Below are 21,581 nucleotides of genomic sequence, written 5' to 3'. Positions count from 1 at the left end.
GTACAGAATCACATTTGTAAAATATTTGAGATAAAACTTAGATAAAATTTGCCATTTTACCCATTTTATTTTATTTCTTTTCTCCTTTTACCCATTTTAAAATGCACGATTTAGTAATCTCTAGTATATTCACAACACTCACATCATTATCTAACTCCAAAATATTTTCATCACTTCCAAAAGAAACACTGTGCATTAAGCAGCCACTGCCGTCTCCCCTACCACCCGTCTCTGGAGACCACTAATCTACTTTCTGGTTCTAAAGATTCATCTATTTTGAACATTTCCTATAAACGAAATCATATAAAATGTGGCCTTTTGTGTTTGGTTTCTTTGACTTAGCATAGTGTTTTTGAGGTTCATCATGAAGCATGCATTAGTACTTCAGTCATTTTGTGGCCGGATAATATTCCATTCTGTGGATAATACCACATTTTGTTTATGCATTCAGCTGTTGATGAATGTTTGTATTGTTTCCTTTTTGCCTATTTTGAATAGTGCCACTGTAAACATGTACAAGGTTTTGTGTGAACATATATTTTAATATTTTTGAGAATAAATCTAGGGGTCCAATTGCTGGGTCATATGGTCATATGGCCAAACTTGATTTAACTTTTGAAGAACTGCAAAACTGTTTTCCAAAGTGGTTGTACCATTTTACATTCCCAACCAGCAGTATAAGAGGGTCCCAATTTCTCCACATTGTTGCCTTCACTTGCTATTTGCCTTCAAAGAAGATTTTTTTGTAGTCATCCTTATTGGAGTGACGTAGTACCTCATTGTAGTTTTATTTGGATTTCCCTAATGCCTAATGGTGCTGAGCATTTTTTCATTTCTGTATCTTCTTTCGAGGAATCTCTATTCAAACCACTTGCTCGTATTTAAATTGGGTTGTTTGCTTTTTGTTGTTGAGTCATGAAGTGTTCTAGATGCTACCCTGATCAGAGCTGTTACTGCACATGTTTTCTTTCATTCTGTAAGTTGTCTTTTTACTGTCTTGATAGTATCCTTTGATGCGAAAAAGCTTTTAAATTTGAAGAAGTCCAAGTTTTTCAAGTATATTTCTTTTTGTGTTGCTTATATTTTTACTGTCATATTTTAAAAACCATTGTCTACCCCAGAGTCCTGGAGATTTACACCTAAGTTTTCTGGTTTTCTGAGTTTTATAATCTTAGCTCTTACTTTTTTATCTCTGATCCATACAGAGTTAATTTTTGTATATGGTGTGAAATAGAAGCCCAGATTCATTCTTTTGCATGTGGTTTTCCAGTTCTTGCAACATCATTTGTTGGAAAGACCTAGCTCTTCCCTTTAAATGGTCCTGACTCCCTTGTTGAAAATGAATTGATTGTGAATATATGTGTTTATTTCTTGACTCTTAATTCTGTCCCATTGATCTATACATGTATCTTAATGCCAGTATCAAAACTTTTTGATTATTGCTTTTCTGCAGTAAGTTTTGAAGTTGAGAGGTGTGAGCCCCCCTTCCCAGTGCTGCTTCTTTATCAAGAGTGTTTTGGCTGGTTGTTGTTGGTGGTGGTTTAGTTGCTCAGTCGTGTCTGACTCTTGCAACCCCATGGGCTATAGCTGGCCAGGCTCCTCTGTCCGTGGGATTCTCCAGGCAAGAATACTGGAGTGGGTTGCCATTTCCTTCTCCAGGGAATCTTCCCAACCCAGGAATCAAACCCAGGTCTCCTGTATTGCAGGCAGATTCTTTATCAACTGAGCTACAAGAAAAGCCCTGGCTAGTTGGGGTTCCTGGCAATTCCATGTGAGTTTTAGGACCAGCTTGTCCATTTCTACTAAAACACTTGTTGAGATTTTGATAGCAATTTTATTAGCTCTGTCTATCACTTTGAGAGTATTGCTATTTTGATGTTAAGTCTTTCAGTTCTTGACTATGAGCTATCTTCTTTATTTCAGAAATACTTTGTCATTTTCAGTGTACAAGTCTTACACTTCCTTGGTTAAGTAACTTCTATATATTCTTTTTGAATTCTGTTTAAAATAGAATGTTTAAAAAATTTTCATTTTCTTGTTTTTCATTGCCAGTTTATATAAAAATAATTCACATTTGTATATTGATCTTGTGTTCTGTACCTTTTATGTACTTGTTTATTAGCTTTAGTAGTTTTATTGTGGATTCTTTAAAATTTTCTGTAAGTATTCTATCATCTGAATACAGATAGTTTTACTTTTTTCTTTCTGATCTGGATACCTTTTATTTAATTTTTTTTCTTGCTTAATTGCACTGGTGAGAACCTTCTGAACAGAAGTATCATGAATGGACATGGTTGTTCAGTTCCTAATCTTACGGGAAAAGCATCCGTTCTTTCACCAGTAAGCATGGTGTTAGCTGTGGGCTTTTCATAGATGCCTTTTATCAGGTCAGAAGAGTTTGCTTCTGTTTCTAGTCATCAACTGGAGGTGTCACTTACTGGATAGCACTGTTGTGAGGTGTATGCATATGACATACAGTTTATGTCTAATGCAGGTTGACCAGCACATAAAAGGTGGTGAATATTTGTTACTTCTGTCTGCCTTTAAGTTACCATTAAAAACACCGAATGTGGCAAAGACCATCAACATGCCACTTGATTTCTACAGGTCTGACATGGAATAACTATTAAAGATTCACTCTGTTTCTCTTTCTTTTCCACAGGGATAATGTGATCTGATATTCATGTCTTACTAAAATCACCATGCTCTGGGTTTGCCTAAAGAATGTTAAGTTCTAGTTATAAAAGTAAATATTTTAATATTATAAAGTTTATCCTTCCATAACAAATCACAGTAAAACCAATCCCTTCATAACAAGAAACATCCATAGGTTCAGCTGTTAGCTTGCTCATTTTAAACATTATTGCTTTAAAGCAAAAGAATCTAGATCTCTTTGGCTTTCATATAAAACCAGTCAAATGTCTAACTTTCATATGTTGGAGAGATGATAGAATGATCTTTTCTTTTAAGTAAGAAATTTTTGTGGCAGGGTTGTGGAATTGCTGAATGCTTGAAGATTGTCTGCCAGGTGGGGCGACTGGACAGAGGAAAGAGTGCAATCCTGTATGTAAGGTCTCTACTGTGGACCGAGACCTTTATGAATGTAAGTGGGCAGAGGCGGCATTCAGCAAATTTATCCACTTTTTCAAAGAAATAAAAAAGGCCTGACATCTAGAAAATCATCTTATTGTTATTCCCATATAGAAGGAAAACCAGAATCATTCATATTCTTTGAAATCGTCTGCTTCATTTAATGTCATAGAGTTTCCTTATAAAAACCTTCCAATTGATGACATCTTCAACTCCACATTGGTAAGTCATTGATTTTGGGAAATGAAATAAGTGCATTCAGTTAAATACTGTAGTTGTTTTTTATTTTAAATATTAGCAATTAACTGTTTTCATAATTTAAAGTAATTGAGTTATTTGAATGGATTATAACCTAGTTTAATACTATTTTACTCCCTCATCCCAGAATTATTAAAGGTAGACCTTTTACTTTAGCATCTTATTGTAATATACTTAGCATATACTGAATTTCATGTGGGAAAATTTGGGGAATCTCTCCCTGCAAAGTTAGAAAGTTGGAAATTAACTGTGGTAAGTGAGGGCATTTTATAGATCTTTAATTGGAGGATTAAAATGAAACCAATGCATCATAAAGTGGGTGGTCAGATTATTTAAAAAAGTATTTCAGAGACAGTCAGAAGTTAACCTGAAGTTGAGAGTTTCACGTGTGTATATGCTATTCATGCCAGATGTGTAATGATAACTATACTACATAACATACTAGAAAATAATGTCAGTAACATTAACTTAAAATATAGTATATATTCAGATATTTGTTGAATAACTCAGTGAACTATTTTTAAGACTCAAGAAATTTTTTCTCCCCGACAGGTTACCACTAATGTCACCTGGGGCATTCAGCCAGCACCCATGCCTGTACCTGTGTGGGTGATCATTTTAGCAGTTCTAGCAGGATTGTTGTTACTGGCTGTTTTAGTTTTCGTAATGTACAGGGTAAGTGATGGACTTAGGAAGAGAGGGAGGGAGGGGAAGCAGAAGAAAAGAAGAAGGGAGGGAAGAAAAAAGGGAGGGACAGAGGAGTTGGACCTTTAATAATGATATATGATGAGCACTCCTTATCATTTGAAGGAAGAAAAGTTGAACTAAGTACCATTTTAAATTTTCTTGGTCATATATGGTCACTCAGAATACTTTCTGTATTCTTCATTGATGTAGCAGTGATGCTAGTTTTTTTCTTTCAACTGACAGATGGGCTTTTTTAAGCGTGTACGGCCACCTCAAGAAGAGCAAGAAAGGGAACAGCTTCAGCCTCATGAAAATGGTGAAGGAAACTCAGAAACTTAACTGTAATTTTTAAGTCATGCTACATCCTGATCCATTAGAAGTTCCAACTTCAGTTTAGATTTTAATTTCCTTCCTGAGGAATAAAATTCCAAGACTGTACTGCTGATGGTGCCCATTGGTATTAACCACAAAGTGAGAACAATATTTATCATCCTTTTCATTATAATTAATTTCAGACATACATTTAATACACCTACTGACTTGTGTTTTTAGGTATTTAAATAATAACATTTCAAGTGATAGGTCTTCTTCAATGTACATAAGATAGCACCTGAATTACCACTTTATCTAAAATATTACCTCCTACAATTACTGTTTCTGATTACTGTTTCTGATTTTGTATGTTGGATTTTGTTTGTCGTCGTTTTTGTTGTTTTAAAGCAATCCAAATTTGGACCTTAGTATCCACATCTTTTGTGCAGATACATAATATTAATACACGTTACACTACACTTGAGTTTTCAAGTTAACTTCATAGCTGTATAAACTTGGATTTTAATATTACCTATATGGTAGGACTTTAAAAAAAGAAAAAAAGCATGATCCCATCAAAACTCTTTGTTGTAACTGCAAAGGTACAGATTTTTGTTTTAATGTGAAAATTGAGTACATGCTATTAAACTTTTATTTATATTTTTATCCACAGTCCATTTGATGACATTTTATTTTGTATAAGTTTAAATTCTATTTCAAATTCTTTAAGTCACCTTATACTAAAAGATTAGTTTTTCCTGGTAACTCAGCAGTAAAGAATCTACCTGCAATGCAGGAGATGTGGGTTCCATCCCTGGGTCAAGAAGACTACCTGGATAAGGGCATGGCAACCCACTCCAGTATTGGAGTTCTCTTGCCTGGAAAATTCCATGGATAGAGGAGCCTGGCAGGCTATGGTCCATGGTGTTGCAAAGAGTTGGACTTGACTGAGCAACTAATACACACATAAGTTATATTTCAAATCCTTTAAGTCAACTTATACTAAAAATTAGTTTTATAATCAAAATTGCCTCTTTTGTGTAATTGTTTAATTTCTGCTAAACATCATGATGCTGGAAGCTATATAGATTTGGAAATCGTTTCCAAAGTATATTCTATTGCATTAGTCTGGCTATAGACAATACCAAAAAAAAAAAAAACCAACCATTTAAATTAAAAGGCTATGTAGTTCTTTGACAGAGTTGCTTATTGATAGTTTGTTCTTAGATTAGAGCAAGAGTTTTTAGTTGGGATTAATTTATTTTCCTCCTATATATGTATTTTTCCTTATATTTTCAAAATTGTTATTGAGAATGTGTCAAGATCAATGAGAAAACTTTACAATTTATAAGAACATGCACTCAATCTCTGAATCCCATGAGAAATGCATGGAATTGAAATTCTTAAGGTAGCTCACTGGTTTACTTCTAGCAATAGCATGATGCTACTCGCATGGATATTACCTCAGTTGAAACCAGGTATGACATGTAAAACCAGTCTCAGCTATCATCATAACTTCTTAGAGGTTATTTTATAGGCAATTCAAGTTATTGGAAACCTTTTAAAATTTTCTTAGTCTTATTAATATAAACTACTTTTCTAGGATTTTTAAATAAAAGCTGTACAGGTGGGCAAGTTGTAGTTTTTTAAGTCTGTAGGGTGATGAATCTTCTAGAAGATTATGTGAATTATTCACAGTTCCTCTAGGCCTGGGGATAACTGTTAATTATACCTATTTTTTGTAATTACGTCATGTTGTGCATTAGAAATTGAGAGTTCAATAGCTTTTTAACTACTGCCTTCATTAGGCGATGATAAATATTTCCCTTAGATAATTGAATATTTTTCCATGTTTTAAAAATAATTGAAATTTTCTTGCCACGGCTTGTGTTATAACTCCTTACACAAGTGGCTAAACTAGAACACATTCATAAAAATAGAGGCATATGTAGGTGAGTTGTACAAGTTAGAACATTGACAAGACCCTATATTTAGCTTTAGTGATTTTCAAAACTAATTGGTTTTGTAATATAGATTTTACTAGTAGCTTAAAAGATTGTAGGTAGTCATATACAATAAGTATTTTTGTTACCAATAAATTTAAAGTTTTTTAAGTAAAAAAATTTTTATCATAGGGCTTGCCACCAGACAGTTGCTAAGTTGGTCTAGAACAGAGTTTACCTCACCTGTTTTCCCATCTAATACCAGTCATTCCTGAAAATATCTGTTAGATAGAAAGTCACTCTTTCAAAAAGTTAAATGTTACTATTTGCTTTTGCACAATCTGTTCCTTTTATGGCCCTTCTCTCAAGATATCTTTTATGAGAGATTGACGAAGGAGCCAAGATTGTGCAGTTGGGAGAGCGTTAGACTGGAGGAGACTGAAGGGTCTTGTCATGAAAATTAACATGTTGTTTTAAATTGCTCTTATGAACTGTAGTTTAAAGCAATAGTATTTTCCTTAAAAAAAAACAAAAGAAAGAAAATTTTATCTCTACAAAATATGGTAGTCTAGTCTTCGAAGACTAAAAACCTAGTCTTTGAAGAAAATATTTGGCAAAATGTTGGGATTAAAGTAACATGAATGTTTTGGTTAAAATGTCAAAAAATAAACACTGCTGTATTTGTGCTTTATTGAGAACTGAAAGCTGTTTTGACTGTAAAATTCTTATAATCTGATTCAGTTTAAGAAATCACATATCGTTGGAGTTGGGAATATCATAAAACATTTGATACTGGTAAGAAATTGATTATGCTGTTGATTTCTTATGTAGGCATTTATTTCAGACTTAATATTTTGAGAAACATTTGTGTGAGGGATGCTCTTTCCTTTTCTTTCCTTTAGCTTTCTGTTGTAATTAGTGATTATTGTAATTCTGATTAAGTTCTTAATGTAAAACAGTTAATCAAAATACTAGTGCCACAGTTCTGTTTTGAAACTAATTATTCATAGTAAATTCTCATTAATACTTTATATAAAGAGAAAATTCAAGTGTTAGAGGCTATACTGACTTCTTTAAGAGGATGTGAAAGATTTCTGATAGTGAATCATAACCCTAAGAGAGATTTATGTGGCAAAAGTATAGTGTATAATCAGCGGGTTTTTTATAAGGCATACAGTCTGTAAATTGATAGATGTTCCTGTGTTATAGAATGTAGTGTTGAGCTTGCAAAGAATAAGCCATTCTTGGAATATTTGTGTACAACTGTTGCTTATCTCAGTATCACTGTGTTAGTGCTCTTGGATAGCTTATATATGTGATAGTTTGGTTAATAAGAAAAATACAAAATTTGAAAATTGAATATAAGATCAAAAATAGCAAATGAAATGATGTAATGCTCAGTGTTGTAGAGAGTATTTCTTTTAACTTGTTGGTAGGCTAGTTTGGACAATGAACCTATGAACATGTAGCATGCATATATGCTTGTATTTCATTGTAATTTCTCATACATAATGAATTTCTTGGCAGAGGTACTGAATCTTTGATCTTTTTTTGCTGTCATTCTTCTCAAGTGCAATATAACAATATAACCAAACCTAGATATTTCAAAGTCTAATTTAGTAAACCTAATCTAAAAGAATTTATTAGTATTTTTGTTAGCAGGAAGGAGGGATTCTGAGATGGATATATGAATGAAGTTATTTGCCCCTAAAAGGTCCTTCTACCCTTTATTCATTCTACACTTTATTTCAGGCTGAACGTGAACTATTCCCTGCTAGTTTTGAAACACTTTGCAGTATCTTAAAGTTACTTGGAAGTTGTGTATATCAATTAATTTCCTACCTAGGTAACATAGAAAGTCATTTTCTTTCTTTAGCTCTCTTGTGATCACCCACATTGGGTGAGGCATAAAGTGGGTGTGTTCTAAAATGTATGATTTGCTAACTTGATTTGAGTTAGTGAAAACTGGTACAGTGTTCTTCTTACTAGTTTCCAGTATGTAACTTGTGTCTGTTCAATAAACTTGAGCATGTGGTGCCACTTTTGTGCATGGATGTTCTGTTTTCCTTCTATGATGTTGTTTTTTTAATCACAGGAGCCAGCAACAATGCACTAAAAGGATGACCTCTTTAAAAGTCACATCTCTTTAAAAGTCCCAATTCTTAGGAGTGTTACTTGGGAGGTGGAGGTTGACGTACATACACTGCTGATACTGTGTCTAACATAGGTAACTAATGAGAACCTACTGTGTAGCTTAGAGAAATCTACGCCCTGCTCTGTGGTGACGTAATGGGAAGGAAATCCAAAAACAGAGGGGTCAATGTAAACATATGGCTGATTCACTTTACAGTACAGCGGAAACCAACACAACATTGTAAAGTAACTATATTCCAAGAAAAATTCATAAAAAATTGAAATCTATCTACCTGCCTACCAACTTGCTGTAATAAACCTATGATGCTCAAGCAAGAAAAATTTTGACTTGTTGATTCAATCAGCCAAGTTACCAAACAATCGGTGTTGGGCCTTGTGGCAGGGACTGGAGATACAGCTGTGAACGTGATGGCCCTGGTCTTTGTGGAACCTACATGAGTGAGGATACAGGCAAGAAAATATCCGCTTTATGAAATAAGAGTCCTAAGGGGAAATAAGAGGTGTGGTGAAAGTTCATAGCAGGGGTTCCTAATCAGAGCTAAGGCTATCAGGCAAAGTAGCCTCAAGAAAGTAACATACAAGCTAACTTCAGTGTCTGTGGGGGCTTGTTAGTTAAAGACATGAGGGAGTAGAGGTCCAGGCAGAGGAAATCAGTATCTGCAATCCGAATAATTCAGTTCTAGCTCAAGGGAATAAAATATACCCTTCCCTTCCCTTCTCTCCTCCCAAGAACCCCCATCTCTGTATTTATATAGGAAATGTCAAAAGATGAGCCTGCAGAGTCAAAGGACTTTGTCAATTTGTTGGGGATTTTGGATGTTTTGCTAAGAGCAATAGTGAAGTACCAGGAGATCTTAAGCAGGGAAGAATCGTTATTTAGTATATGTATGGTGTTATTCTCTGCTTTCTGATGGCTCCTGCAGTATATTTATAAAAACAAAAGTTCTAACATAAGTGATTACATTATATGTGAGAGTTGGACCATAAGGAAGGCTGAGCACTGGAGAAGTGATGCTTTTGAATTGTACTGGAGAAGACTCTTTGAGAGTCCCTTGGACTGCAAGGAGATCAAACCAGTCAATCCTAAAGGCTATGGACCCTGAATATTCGTTGTAAGGACTGTTGCTGACACTCCAATACTTTGGCCACCTGATGCAAAGAGCCAACTCTGGAAAAGACCCTGATGCTAGGAAAGATTGAAGGCAGAGGGAGAAGGGGCTGGCAGAGGAGGAGATGGTAGGATAGCATCACTGACTCATTGGACATGAATGTGAGCAAACTCCAAGAGGAAGACAGGAGCTTGGTGTGCTGCAGTCTATGGGGTCACAGAGTTGGACATGACTTAGTGACTGAATAACACCATAAACAGGAACAGTATCATGGATTAAGAATTGCAAATAATTTCCTAGACTAACTAGCATCTTCCATTGCTTTGTAAAACACACTGGCTGACAGGTGAAGTATATGCAGTTAGCAGGACACCCCTTCATGCACATCTACTTGGTTTTGTCCCCATCAGTTGGCCTGTATCTATGCCAAAAGTCAGTTATGTTTCTTTACACAGTGTTTTTTTGGCAGTTTTGTGTGTTATAAGGAATGGATAAAATATAAATTTAAATGAAGTATATTTTTCTATGGAAAAAAAGTGGGTCTGGAAATTGTAATATTGGAGAGAAATTACAAATAGATTTGGCATTCAAATTGCTTGACCAGAGTTTTTAAGAACTTCCACTTAACCGAAAACTTCAAATAATAGGCATGCATTGTAATTGTGGTTTACTATTCAAACCCTTGGGGTTTGGTTAAAAAAGAAATTATTGACCCTACATCAAAAGGTTGGTAAGTGAATATATATCTGCTTATTTTAAAATATGTTTAAAATATATTGATTTTTGTCTCTTGACCTACTTTTTTGATTCAACTATTAGCCCTGATTACATCAAATAATATGGCTTTTGTATATTGCACAAAAATAAAGCATAAACTATGAGTAATGGAGCATTTAAAAGTCATTTAAAAACCATCTTGATTATTCTTGTTTCTTCAAATAGTCTATAGTATTGAAGGGTATCACACCCATCCTCCTCCATTGGTGGCTGTGAAATCAGCAACTTTGCCTCTGGAAGGTCAGTTTCTAATATATTAAAGATGACTTGGCCACCATAAGGCAGGATGACAGAAACTTCTGGCAACATTCCTTTCCTTCTGATCTGCTAGTAAGGATTCTTGAGCCATTTCCATTTTCTCCTTTTTTTCTCTCCAAGAGGAGAGGTAAATTGGAAGAAAATACAACACAAACAGCTTGATGAAACTAATTAAAGACTGCATTCAAGCCTCACCTCACCCCCCAGTAGCTCCTGCTCATACAGGTTAGGCAAAACCATGATGGAATAGTGGTATTTTGTGTGAGGGCCCTCATTTTGGCATTTCTCTTCCAAAAATTATGTAGGCCATCGAGTTTATTTTTGTCTAAAAATCACCAAGAAATAATGTAAGATCATTTCAGGTTTCAAACAGTGCAGAAAGGTAAAGGCACATATTAGCATAGCCTTGGGCAAGACAGTTGCTGCTCTGATCTTCAGTGTTTCCATTTACGAAACAGGATGCTGTTGTTCATCACTAAGTTATGTCCGACTCTTTGCAACCTCTTGGACTGCAGCATGCCAGGCTCCTCTGGCCTCCACTGTTTCCTGGAGTTGGCTCAAACTTGAGTCCATCAAGTCGGTGATGCCATCCAACCATCTAATCCTTGGTCACCCCCTTCTCTCCTTGTCCTCAATCCTTCCCAGCATCAGTCTTTTCGAAAAGAAAAGGAAAATGAGAGCTAATTTGTAGAACTGCTCTAAGAATATGCGATAACGTGTGTAGAATGCCTATTATTTTTTATGGAACTAGTTTCATATCTTTGACCAAAGAATAATTTTACATGAGTGAGAAATTTGTTCTTTCCCAGCATGTTGGGAAAATTGGGAGGAACACAAAAGAGTGGTGAGTGTGGAAAGGGACTGTCCACTCAGGCAGATCAGCTGAATCTAGAATGAGGGTAAAGGAAGTGATGTCGTATTTACATTATATAAGTATTTACATTGTATGATGAGATGTCTTAGAGGTACTCCAAATACAGAGACTACAGCTGACCAGGCCACGGCTTATCACCGATTCTGTAGTCAGTAGTACCAGCTAATTTGAAAATGTCTTAAGCAGCCAAAATCTCAGTTTGGCAATTTGAATCATACTGCACATACCTTTCTCCTCACTTCTCCATACCAGTCAACCATGTCTGCTGATTCTAGCCCTACATACTGAATCTCCCATTCTTTTTCTACACCTTTCCTCTCTTTTCCACTCTCACTAGCCTTTGGTATTTTCTCACTGGCTTTCGCAAACACCACTACACTGGCTTCCTCTCCGCCAATGTACCCCTCAAAAATCCATCTATCTATACTGATAGCATAGTGATCCTTTGAAACAGACCGGCAGCAAGTCCCTTCCCTGATTAATTTCTTTCACTATTTCATAATCACTTGCAGTGTAAATTTCAGTTTCCTTATGTAACATCCAAGGTTAATGTTCAGTCACTAAGTCGTGTCTGACTCTCTGACCCCATGAACTGCACATGCCAGGCTTCACTATCTCTGAGTGTTCAAACGGAGGTCCGTTGAGTTAATGATGGCCATTCAGCCATCTCATCCTCTGTTGCCACTTTCCCCACTTGCCCTCAATTTTTCCCAGCATCAGTCTTTCCAATGAGTCGACTCTGCATCAGGTGGCCAAAGTATTGGAGCTTCAACTTCAGCATCAGTCCTTCCAGTGAATCCATGGTTGATTTCCTTCAGGATTGACTGGTTTAATCTCCTTGCTGTCCAAAGGACTCTCAAGAGTCTTCACCAGTGCCACAGTTCGAAAGCATCAATTCACGGGTGCTCAGTCTTCTTTAAGGTTAATGTAACAGGAGTTAATGTGTATAAAGTGCTTGAACAGTGCCTCCACACTATGTACTATAGAAGTGTTTGCTGTTGTTGTTTTTTTAATGACCTGATCTCCACTGTCCTTTTTGATCTAAAACACTCACTCTATGATAATCATTGTTCGCAATTTTCCAAGCACACTGCACTGTTACCTCTAGGTGTATGTGCACACGCGCGCGCACACACACACACACACACACACACACACACACACGCACTCCACTTTTTAGATGACCTGGTTGCACCCACCTATGTGTGGAACTCATAATCTTTCAACCCCACCTCTCCTAGTGTTTCATAGCCCCCTTCCATATACCACATTGTTAATTTCTTCCAATTTGATGTAATTTCTGCGTGTTGTAGTGTTTCTTCATCACCTTGCATTATAATTTGCTTTTATGTTCCTCTGCCCTAACAGGCAGTGAGCTCCTAGAATACAGGGATTCTATCTTGCTTATTCAAATCCTGATCAAAATATTGGAACGCACGCGGTAAGCATCTCGTAGGCATTTAGAAAAATATTTTTTGAGCAAATGAAAACTGTAGACTATAATTAGAATGTAATTAAGGACATTATATGATACAGAAAGAAAATTCTACTTGGGAAGAAAAAGGAAGTTTAATCAAAATCTGGAGAACTGTAGTTTAATTTCGAGCTAACCAATGATGGCCGCGGTACCCCAAAGCCCATATGGTTGAGAGATCCTGGCTTTTGCATTCGTTGGTGCGGCCTTGCGTCTTGTAGGAGGGTGATCAATATGCTAATGTCACCTGCTCTTCTACTTTGCGGTCAGGTGGAGGGAATTTTATTCCACTTTTTGCAGAATTTCTGTGTCTCGGTAGGGGCTGGAGGACCTGGTCTGCCCGCCCCCTGAAAGGCTCTCCTTTTTCGTTTACCCTCGGAGGCCACCAATCGCCCGGCGCCCCACCACCCCGCGGGTGCGCGCCCTCGGAGCAGCCCAGCCCCCGGCTGACCGCGGAGACGCGGTCCCTGGCGCCGGGTTCGTCCCGCCTCCCGCATCACGTGCGTGAGGATGCTAACTTCCCCCTCCGCCTCCCGCGGCGTCCCCTCCGCCTCCGCGGCCTCTTTCCGCTGAGCGGGTGCGAGGCAGACTGCGCGAGGGGGCGCGAGCGGGCGGGCGCAGCCGGAGCCCGCAGCCCTGGCGCCCGCCGCCGCCCGCAGCTCCGCAATATGCCGCCGCGGCCCTCTGGCTCTCGGCCATGGCGAGGCTCAGCCGGCGCGTCCCTTGCACCCTGCTCCTCGGCCTGGCCGCGGTGCTGCTGAAGGCGAGGCTGGTCCCCGCGGCCGCCAGAGCCGAGCTCAGCCGCTCCGACCTCAGCCTCATCCAGCAGCAGCAGCAGCGGCAGCGGGAGGAAGCCGAGGAAGAGAGGCCGGAGGTGCCCGGGGCATCCTCTACAGTTGCAGCTCCAGGTAGGTCCCGGGAGCCCGGCCCTGCCTTCCCATCTCCGCCGGCGACTCTTCTGATTTCGCTGGCCGCTTCGCGCAATCCCTAGCCAGATGGTTTTCCATCGTTTGTCTCTACCCACCCCCCACCTCCACAGCCTGCCTGCCCAGCACTGGGGCTTTGCTTTGGTTTCGAGAATCTGCCCTTTGGGTGATGAGCTTTCTGGTAAGCGCAGAGTACTGCAGTGGGTGGGGAGGGGTCGGGAGGGGTGGGATTGAGAGACTGCCTCGATTGATCCTTTTCTTCTCCTCCCTTCGTGAATTTTCCCTCTGCCCTGGGGATGATTGTGTACACACACACACACACACACACACACACACACGGTTCTCAAATCCTTTTAGCCTGGGGATGATTTACACACACACACGCACGGTTCTCACATCTCTTTAGCCTTCTGTTCTGTAACGTTTTCTCTCCTGGAGACTGAAAAATTTTGCGATAGACACCCACACACCCCTTTTCATCATCTGGCTCCCCCTGTATATTTAAATTTGGCTCTAGAGAAAAATCTTGATCTATTTTATTATTTATTTCTATCTCTTCTTATCCTGGGAATGGTTTTCAGGCAGTTTGCAAGAACGTCTTCCGTTTAATAAAAATGAAACAAACCAAAAATGAAATAGGAGTTTGTGATTGAAGGAAAGGGAAAAGGAGAGAGGGGGTGGTTGAGATCAAGTCTGTAGTGGATGTTGGTATAGCAAGGCCTGCCCCCAGAGAGGGGAATCTCCTTACTTGTTAGTGGGAGGTAATGAGGCAGATTCTCCGCACTATTCAGTGAGGGTGATGAAGTCCCTTTCAGTATCTGTAGCTCTAACAGTCCCTCCGTTCCTGCCTGATTCCCCTCCATTAAGGCTCCACCGGTAAGGGAAAGGCGGGATTGTCCATTTTAATAGCTTCTCCCCACCCCCCCACCCCAGTTCCCTTCCCTACTGTAAAAGCTGCCTGCTATTTGGAAAGAAAAGAAGCCATCAGATTTTTTTTTTTTTTTTGGCAAGTGGACTTAGATTTCCGCAAAACCAAAGTGAATTGTAACATTTATTTTTGCTTTAAAATCCTGCCTAGTAACATCATACAAGATGCCGAAAACGAGATTTTTGAAGAGTAGGATTTAGTATCTTTTTTTGTATTGCTTGTTCATCCTCAAAGAGCAGTACTGTGACAACACCAGCTGCGATTCCTGACACAGCCAGGATGATTTAATTTATCAGAGTGCTCTGAGCAAAGGATGAAATCACCAAAGTGTGGAGGAAAGCATGCGTTTCTGACACCCTTTTAAACCAATTAATAACACTTGAGCATGGCTGAAAGTTCTGAAAGGTGTGCGGAGTGTGGTGGTTTTCCTGGCTTTTTATAACTGACATTACTAACCACAGGGTTTCAATGAGGCAGCTGTTAGACACAATGCTGAATTTAAGGAAATGGGAGATAGGAGAGTGATTGAGAGCCCGTCTTCATGATTTCATAAGTTACGGAACAGAAGTCTGAGAGTAGAGATGAATTATGGTTTGCAGTATATTTTTATTTGGCTTTATCATCTTTCAGAAATATTCATTACATGGGTTTTGACTACTGCTGTTGTGAAATAATATGAGAAACTTCTGTATCCTGCATGCATGTGAAAATATTTACTTTCTGATATTTGGGATAGAATATTTTTGAAAAGGATTATTTGGGGGAAATGCAGTTTTGGAGCATATTTACCTATTAGACTAACGGAGATAAAGGAACCACTAGCCAACAGATCAGACTAGAGCCTCAAAAGTATTATGACTCTTGGATTTCCCTCAAAAACTCTACCTCTCCAAGGCACTGGCAACCAGGATAGCCATTCAGTTGATTGCTGTTTTAGTTAGAGATATTGGGTTGCATCTCTGGAGAAGGGAATGGCAACCCGCTCCAGTGTTCTTGCCTGGAGAATCTCAGGGACAGAGAAGCCTGGCGGGCTACAGTCCATGGGGTTGCAGAGAGTCGGACACGACTGAGCAACTAACACACACATTGGTTGCATAATGAAACACAGCCTGTACACAAAGAAGTTAAAATATTCCTCTGAGCACATTGTGGTCTAGATTGAACTGGTCTTCCTGCTTCGACCTTTGTTTCTCTACTCTCTGTTCTCCTCACACAGTTAGTAATCTTCTAAAAAATGTTAAATAGGACCATTTCAGCTCCCAGTCCCGCAGTGGCTTCCCACGGCACTCACACGAGATGCCCAGACCCTGAAAATGGCCTTCAAAGGCCTGGATCCCTCTGTGCCCACCTCCTTCCTGCGTCCCTTGGCTCCCACCCTAACCCAGTGCTGGGGCCACACTCTCTCTGCTTCTGCAGTTGGCAAGTGGGCTCTGGTGTGGGACCTTTGCGCTTTTCATTTTCTCTGCCTGGAATTCTGGACCTTCGCATTCACCAGATTTGCTCAGATATCACTAGAACAGTGAAGCTTTTCTGACTGCTATATTAAATAGCAATCTGCATGCCCTTTTCCTACTGATTCTCCTCCACGGCATTTAATATTCTCAGCCCTTCTTGTAAACCTGTCTCCTCTTATTAGAACGTAAGCTCTCTGAGGGTATGAACTTTGTTTTGTTCATTATTACATAGAATTATTACATATCTTTCTAGCACCTAGAAGAGCATATGTGACTCACAGGCACACATTAAGTTTTTTGAATGAATGAATAAACTAAAATGCTGTCATTGGGCATCTCTTTTGAGTTTGTGTTACTTAACATCTTGTGAAATTCTTCATTGAAATTTAGCAAGGGCATATAAAAATAAATGGTAGGTAGAAATATTTATAGGAGGAGGTTATAAAGTGCATTTATCTTGGACGTTTAATTTTAGCTAATTTCACTGTTTATCTTAAGTTGACTGCAGACAACTTCTAGAACAATACTTAAGTCTACTTTTTAGGTTCTGTCAAGAAGATTGTTTATCCAGGCGCACTTATAATTCTCTTATGACCTAGGAGGGTATTATATACCTTTAAATAGCTCTGACTGAGCCTAGTAGATCTTTCTTTGCTTCTGTATGGTGCTTCTGATTTTTCAGACATTTGCCTTTCTTAGGCAAAATTTAGAAAACTAATAACACATGTTTAATGACTCATATATGATTGAGCTTCATAAGTCCATATAGAAAAACTGTTGACTTTTACTTCAGATTTTATTATTTTCAAAATTTTTGTCTCTTTATATAGCTGAGAAATAAGAAAGTGGTGTTAAAAGAAGTTGAATATAAGATTTATAAAATCAAGGTATAAAAACAAATCTTTGCTATCTCATTAACTTCTAGAACATCATCCTCAGACTAGTGAGAAAAAAGACGAAAGTTGAGATCTGTTTTCTCTAGTGTCTACAGCAGCTCTGATTTCTCCATCTGCACCAGTAATTGTTAGAAATAAATATTTGAGGGATGAGGGAAGAATTAATTTGAGGGTTGGTAGTAACTGAAACGATAATATCATATCCAGTCTGATGGCCTATTAGATGGGCGGCATACTGGGGGTTGGGGTGAGCAGAGCTGGGGAAAATGACGAGCTCCATTTCAGATTCTCCACATAAAGTGCACACAGACACAGGGGACCTCCATGGATTTTTATAAAAGTCTTCTGCATACAGTGAAAACTCGTTGAGGGGTATGTTTTCACAGTATATATGTATGTTTATACTGATATACTGTTTATAGCAATGATTGTGTGTTTCACTGATTCAGTTCAGTCTCTCAGTTGTGTCCGATTCTTTGCGACCCCATGGACTGCAGCATGCAGGCTTCCCTGTCCATCACCAACTCCCGAGCTTACTCAAACTCATGTCCATTGAGTCAGTGATGCCATCCCACCATCCCATCCTCTATCATCCCCTTCTCCTCTCTCCTTCAATCTTTCCCAGCATCAGTCTTTTCTAATGAGTCAACTCTTTGCATCAGGTGGTCAAAGTATTGGAGCTTCAGCGTCAGTCCTTGCAATGAATATTCAGGACTGATTTCCTTTAGGATTGACTGGTTTGATCTCCTTGCAGTCCAAGGGACTCTCAAGAGTCTTTTCCAACGTCATGGTTCAAAAGTATCAATTTGTTGGTGCTCAGCTTTCTTTATGGTCCTACTCTCATATCCGTATATGATTACTAGAAAAACCATAGCTTTGACTATATGGTCCTTTGTTGGCAAAGTAATGTCTCTGCTTTTTAATATGCTGTCTAGGTTTGTCATAGCTTTTCTTCCAAGCAGCAAGCGTCTTTTAATTTCATGGCTGCAGTCACCATCTACAGTGGTTTTGGAGCCCAAGAAAATGAAGTCTGTCACTGTTTCCATTGTTTCTCCATCTATTTGCCATGAAGTGATGGGATGGGATGCCATGATCTTTGTTTTTTGAATGTTGAGTTTTAAGCCAGCTTTTTCACTCTCTTCTTTCACTTTCATCGAGAGGCTCTTTAGTTCCTCTTCACTTTCTGCCATAAAGGTGGTGTCATCTGCATATCTGAGGTTATTGATATTTCTCCTGGCAATCTTGGTTCCAGCTTGTGCTTCCTCCAGCCCAGCGTGTCTCATGATGTACTCTGCATATAAGTTAAATAAGCAGGGTGACAATATACAGCCTTGATGTACTCCTTTCCCAATTCGGAACCAGTCTGTTGTTCCATGTCCAGTTCTAAAACTGTTGCTTCTTGACCTGCATACACATTTCTCAGGGGGCAGGTCAGGTGGTCTGGAATTCCCATCTCTTGAAGAAGTTTCCACAGTTTGTTGTGATCCACACAGTCAAAGGCTTTAGCATAATCAATGAAGCAGAAGTAGATGTTTTTCTGGAACTCTCTTGCTTTTTCTATGATCCACCAGATGTTGGCAGTTTGCTCTTTGGTTCCTCTGCCTTTTCTAAACCCAGCTTGAACATCTGGAAGTTCTCAATTCACGCACTGTTGAAGCCTTGCTTGGAGAATTTTGAGCATTACTTTGCTAGTGTGTGAGATGAGTGCAGTTGTGCAGTAGTCTGAACACTCTTTGGCATTACCTTTCTTTGGGATTGGAATGAAAACTGACATTTTCCAGTCCTATGGCCACTGCTGAGATTTCCAAATTTGCTGGCCTTTTGAGTATTGCACTTTAACAGCATCATCGTTTAGGACTTGAAATGGCTCAGCTGGAATTCCATCACCTCCGTTAGCTTTGTTCATAGTGATGCTTCCTTAAGGCCCATTTCAGCAGCATCCATGAAGGCATTTGTTTAGATTTTTTTGTTTTTCTGTTCAAGGAATTTGAAAATCAGTAGAAGTAGGACTAGACATTGGCTGTTTTATCTAAAGTACTCATGATTTGAAAGCCATAATCCCAGATGGAGTAATTATGATTTCTTTCTAGGATTTTAATCACCAAAGGGAGCTATTTCATGGTGTTGATAACGGGTTGAAAAACTCATGCCATTGTATTGAATTTCAGTCCAGTTTGTTTGAGTGGTGGTTTTTCATTGTTCTTAATGTGCCTGAACAGAAAGTACGAAATATTTTTCGGAAACAAGACTCTTCCACCTAAATATATAAATATTGAACTTGAGTCTCTTTCAATGGTCTGTTTGACTAGGTTAGTGCCAGTATTGTCATTCATTGACTTGGTTTAGTGTAATGTGTCCTAAATTTTTTTTTTCCTAGCCAAGTTGCCTTCGCTAGGAAATGGATAACAAGATTTTCCATATGCTGTTGGTAAAAAAGTATGCTTTGGAGTAGTTACCTGGAAAATTCTAAAACTATGAAAGCTGTGTGCATTATAGTGAAATATATAATAATCTTAAGAAAATAGCTTCTGTTTGCTTTGAAGATTCTGTTTGGAGATGTCTCTGTTAATTGCCCTTTTGTGTAAGCACACTATGTCCAGGACTTACCAGATTCTGTGCCTCTTACTTTTTTATGACTGGATTATAAGGACTAGTTGTTGATTCTTAACTACTTGTTGTATTCTTAACTACTTGTTGATAATGTCTGTGAGTGTAAAGGCCAGTTCATTTGGACCTGAAATGATAAGTGATTTTTGGGTGCCGTTTCATGTAGGGCAGATGGTGTCAGTGAAGTGAAGTGAAAGTCACTCAGTCATGTCCCGATTCTTTGTGATCACATAGATGGTAGCCTGCCAGGCTCCTCTGTCCATGGAATTCTCTAGGCAAGAGTATGGGAGTGGGTAGCCGTTCCCTTCTCCAGGGTATCTTCCCAACCCAGGGATTGAACCCAGGTCTCCCTAACTGCAGGCAGATTCTTTACCAGCTGAGCCACCGAGGAAGCCCAGAGGGTGTCGAGGAGATAGCAATGCTTGTTTCAGGTCTGCCTCAATGACCTAGTGAACCTTGACTGGAGAGTGTCTCAGCAGTGTCTTGGACTTCTCTGAAGCCTTGAGTTCATAATGCCTGTTAATCTCTCCATGTTAAGTTTCTCTGTCTTGCATGGAAACTGAGATTTTAAATTAATTTTATTTATATGTGACTGAGATTTCAATTGCTATTTACTGTGCTTTTTTTTTTTTTCCTCAACTAGGTTTCTATATCATAACGCTTGAGGGGCTAATTTAAAATTAAACATTTGCCAGTTATCAGTTATTGTACCTAGTTTAGTTTTGTTTCTGTTCAGTAGAGAAATAGCATTTATAAACTATATACTTTTAATTCACTTGTTAGCTGTGCTGAAATGTAGAACACTCATATAGCTAAGCCAGTGGCAGTTCTTATTTGTGGACCTAAATACTAGTTGGGCTTTCATCGACCACTTGACTAGTTGGAAGCTGGTTGAAATATCCAGCCTCAACCCAAGACTTATACTGTGAGGCCTTGGGATGGTAAGTGCTCCAGGGATGTTGTAGAATTTCATATCATTGTCTTAATACCAGTGTCCCTGGTTTTATTCATACCTACCTATTCTGATTCTTTTTTGTAACAGAAATATGATACAACAGGAACAGAATGGGAGATGGATGATTTTTTTTTTCTAATGCGTTAAACTATAACCAGGAATTGAAACTACAAAGGTCCTGGATTTTGTGACCCATTCCACCCTTGCCTGTCTCCCCACCCTGCCCCCCACCAGCAGTATTTTTAGAAATGATAGAAATTAATCTGCCTGCAGTGTGGGAGACCCAGGTTTGATCCATGGATCAGGAAGATCCCCTGGAGAAGGGAATGGCTACCCACTCCAGTATTCTTGCCTAGAGAACTCCGTGGACAGAGGAGCCTGGCAGGCTACAATCCATGGGGTCGCAGAGAGTCAGACATGACTGAGTGACTAACACTAAATTAAAGCTGTCAAAATATGGCTGTATATAGTTAAAATTTCAGACTGCTTGGAATCGTTGGCTCTTAGAATTGGGATGAGGTAGAAATGACCTTCTCCTAAGTGCTTTGCATTGGCTGTGTTTGAAAGTATATGACATAAGCTGGAACACATTTTTTTTTTAAAATCTGGTAATTTGTAAATCTTTTAAAAAAAGACAGTTATTTTTTAATTGAAATATCATTGATTTACAATGTTATATGTTTCAGGTGTACAGCTATAGTAATTCACAATTCTTAAAGGTTGTTATAGTTATTAAGGTTATAGTTATTATATTCTCTGCACTGTACAATACATCCTTTTAGCTTATTTATCTAATACACAGTAGTTTTTGCCTCTTAAATCCCTATCCCTTTCTTCCCTCTGCCCCCATAACCATTAATTTGTTCTTTGTATCTGAAG

The 21,581-nt window shown here is 38.7% G+C and overlaps 2 protein-coding genes across 3 annotated transcripts in view; both read left to right on the top strand.

Annotated features, from left to right (window-relative positions):
- The window catches only part of ITGAV (integrin subunit alpha V), a 102,164-nt gene extending 93,834 nt beyond the window's left edge, over positions 1-8,330 (top strand). For both annotated transcript variants that reach the window (XM_061135098.1, XM_061135097.1), the window contains exons 27-30: positions 2,990-3,103; positions 3,205-3,312; positions 3,901-4,023; positions 4,279-8,330. In XM_061135098.1, the coding sequence (XP_060991081.1) occupies positions 2,990-3,103; positions 3,205-3,312; positions 3,901-4,023; positions 4,279-4,374 (441 nt within the window). In that variant the 3' untranslated portion in view covers positions 4,375-8,330. The remainder of the gene's footprint in view (positions 1-2,989; positions 3,104-3,204; positions 3,313-3,900; positions 4,024-4,278) is intronic.
- A 5,254-nt stretch (positions 8,331-13,584) lies between these two features.
- The window catches only part of FAM171B (family with sequence similarity 171 member B), a 71,817-nt gene continuing 63,820 nt past the window's right edge, over positions 13,585-21,581 (top strand). The window contains exon 1 of the mRNA XM_061135059.1: positions 13,585-13,844. Within this exon, the coding sequence (XP_060991042.1) occupies positions 13,634-13,844 (211 nt within the window). The 5' untranslated portion in view covers positions 13,585-13,633. The remainder of the gene's footprint in view (positions 13,845-21,581) is intronic.

This window comes from Dama dama, chromosome 33 (assembly GCF_033118175.1).
Source record: "Dama dama isolate Ldn47 chromosome 33, ASM3311817v1, whole genome shotgun sequence".
Taxonomy (NCBI): Eukaryota; Metazoa; Chordata; class Mammalia; order Artiodactyla; family Cervidae; genus Dama; species Dama dama.
The sequence above is the reverse complement of the archived record's forward strand: the minus strand, read 5'-3'. Positions and strand labels throughout refer to the sequence as shown.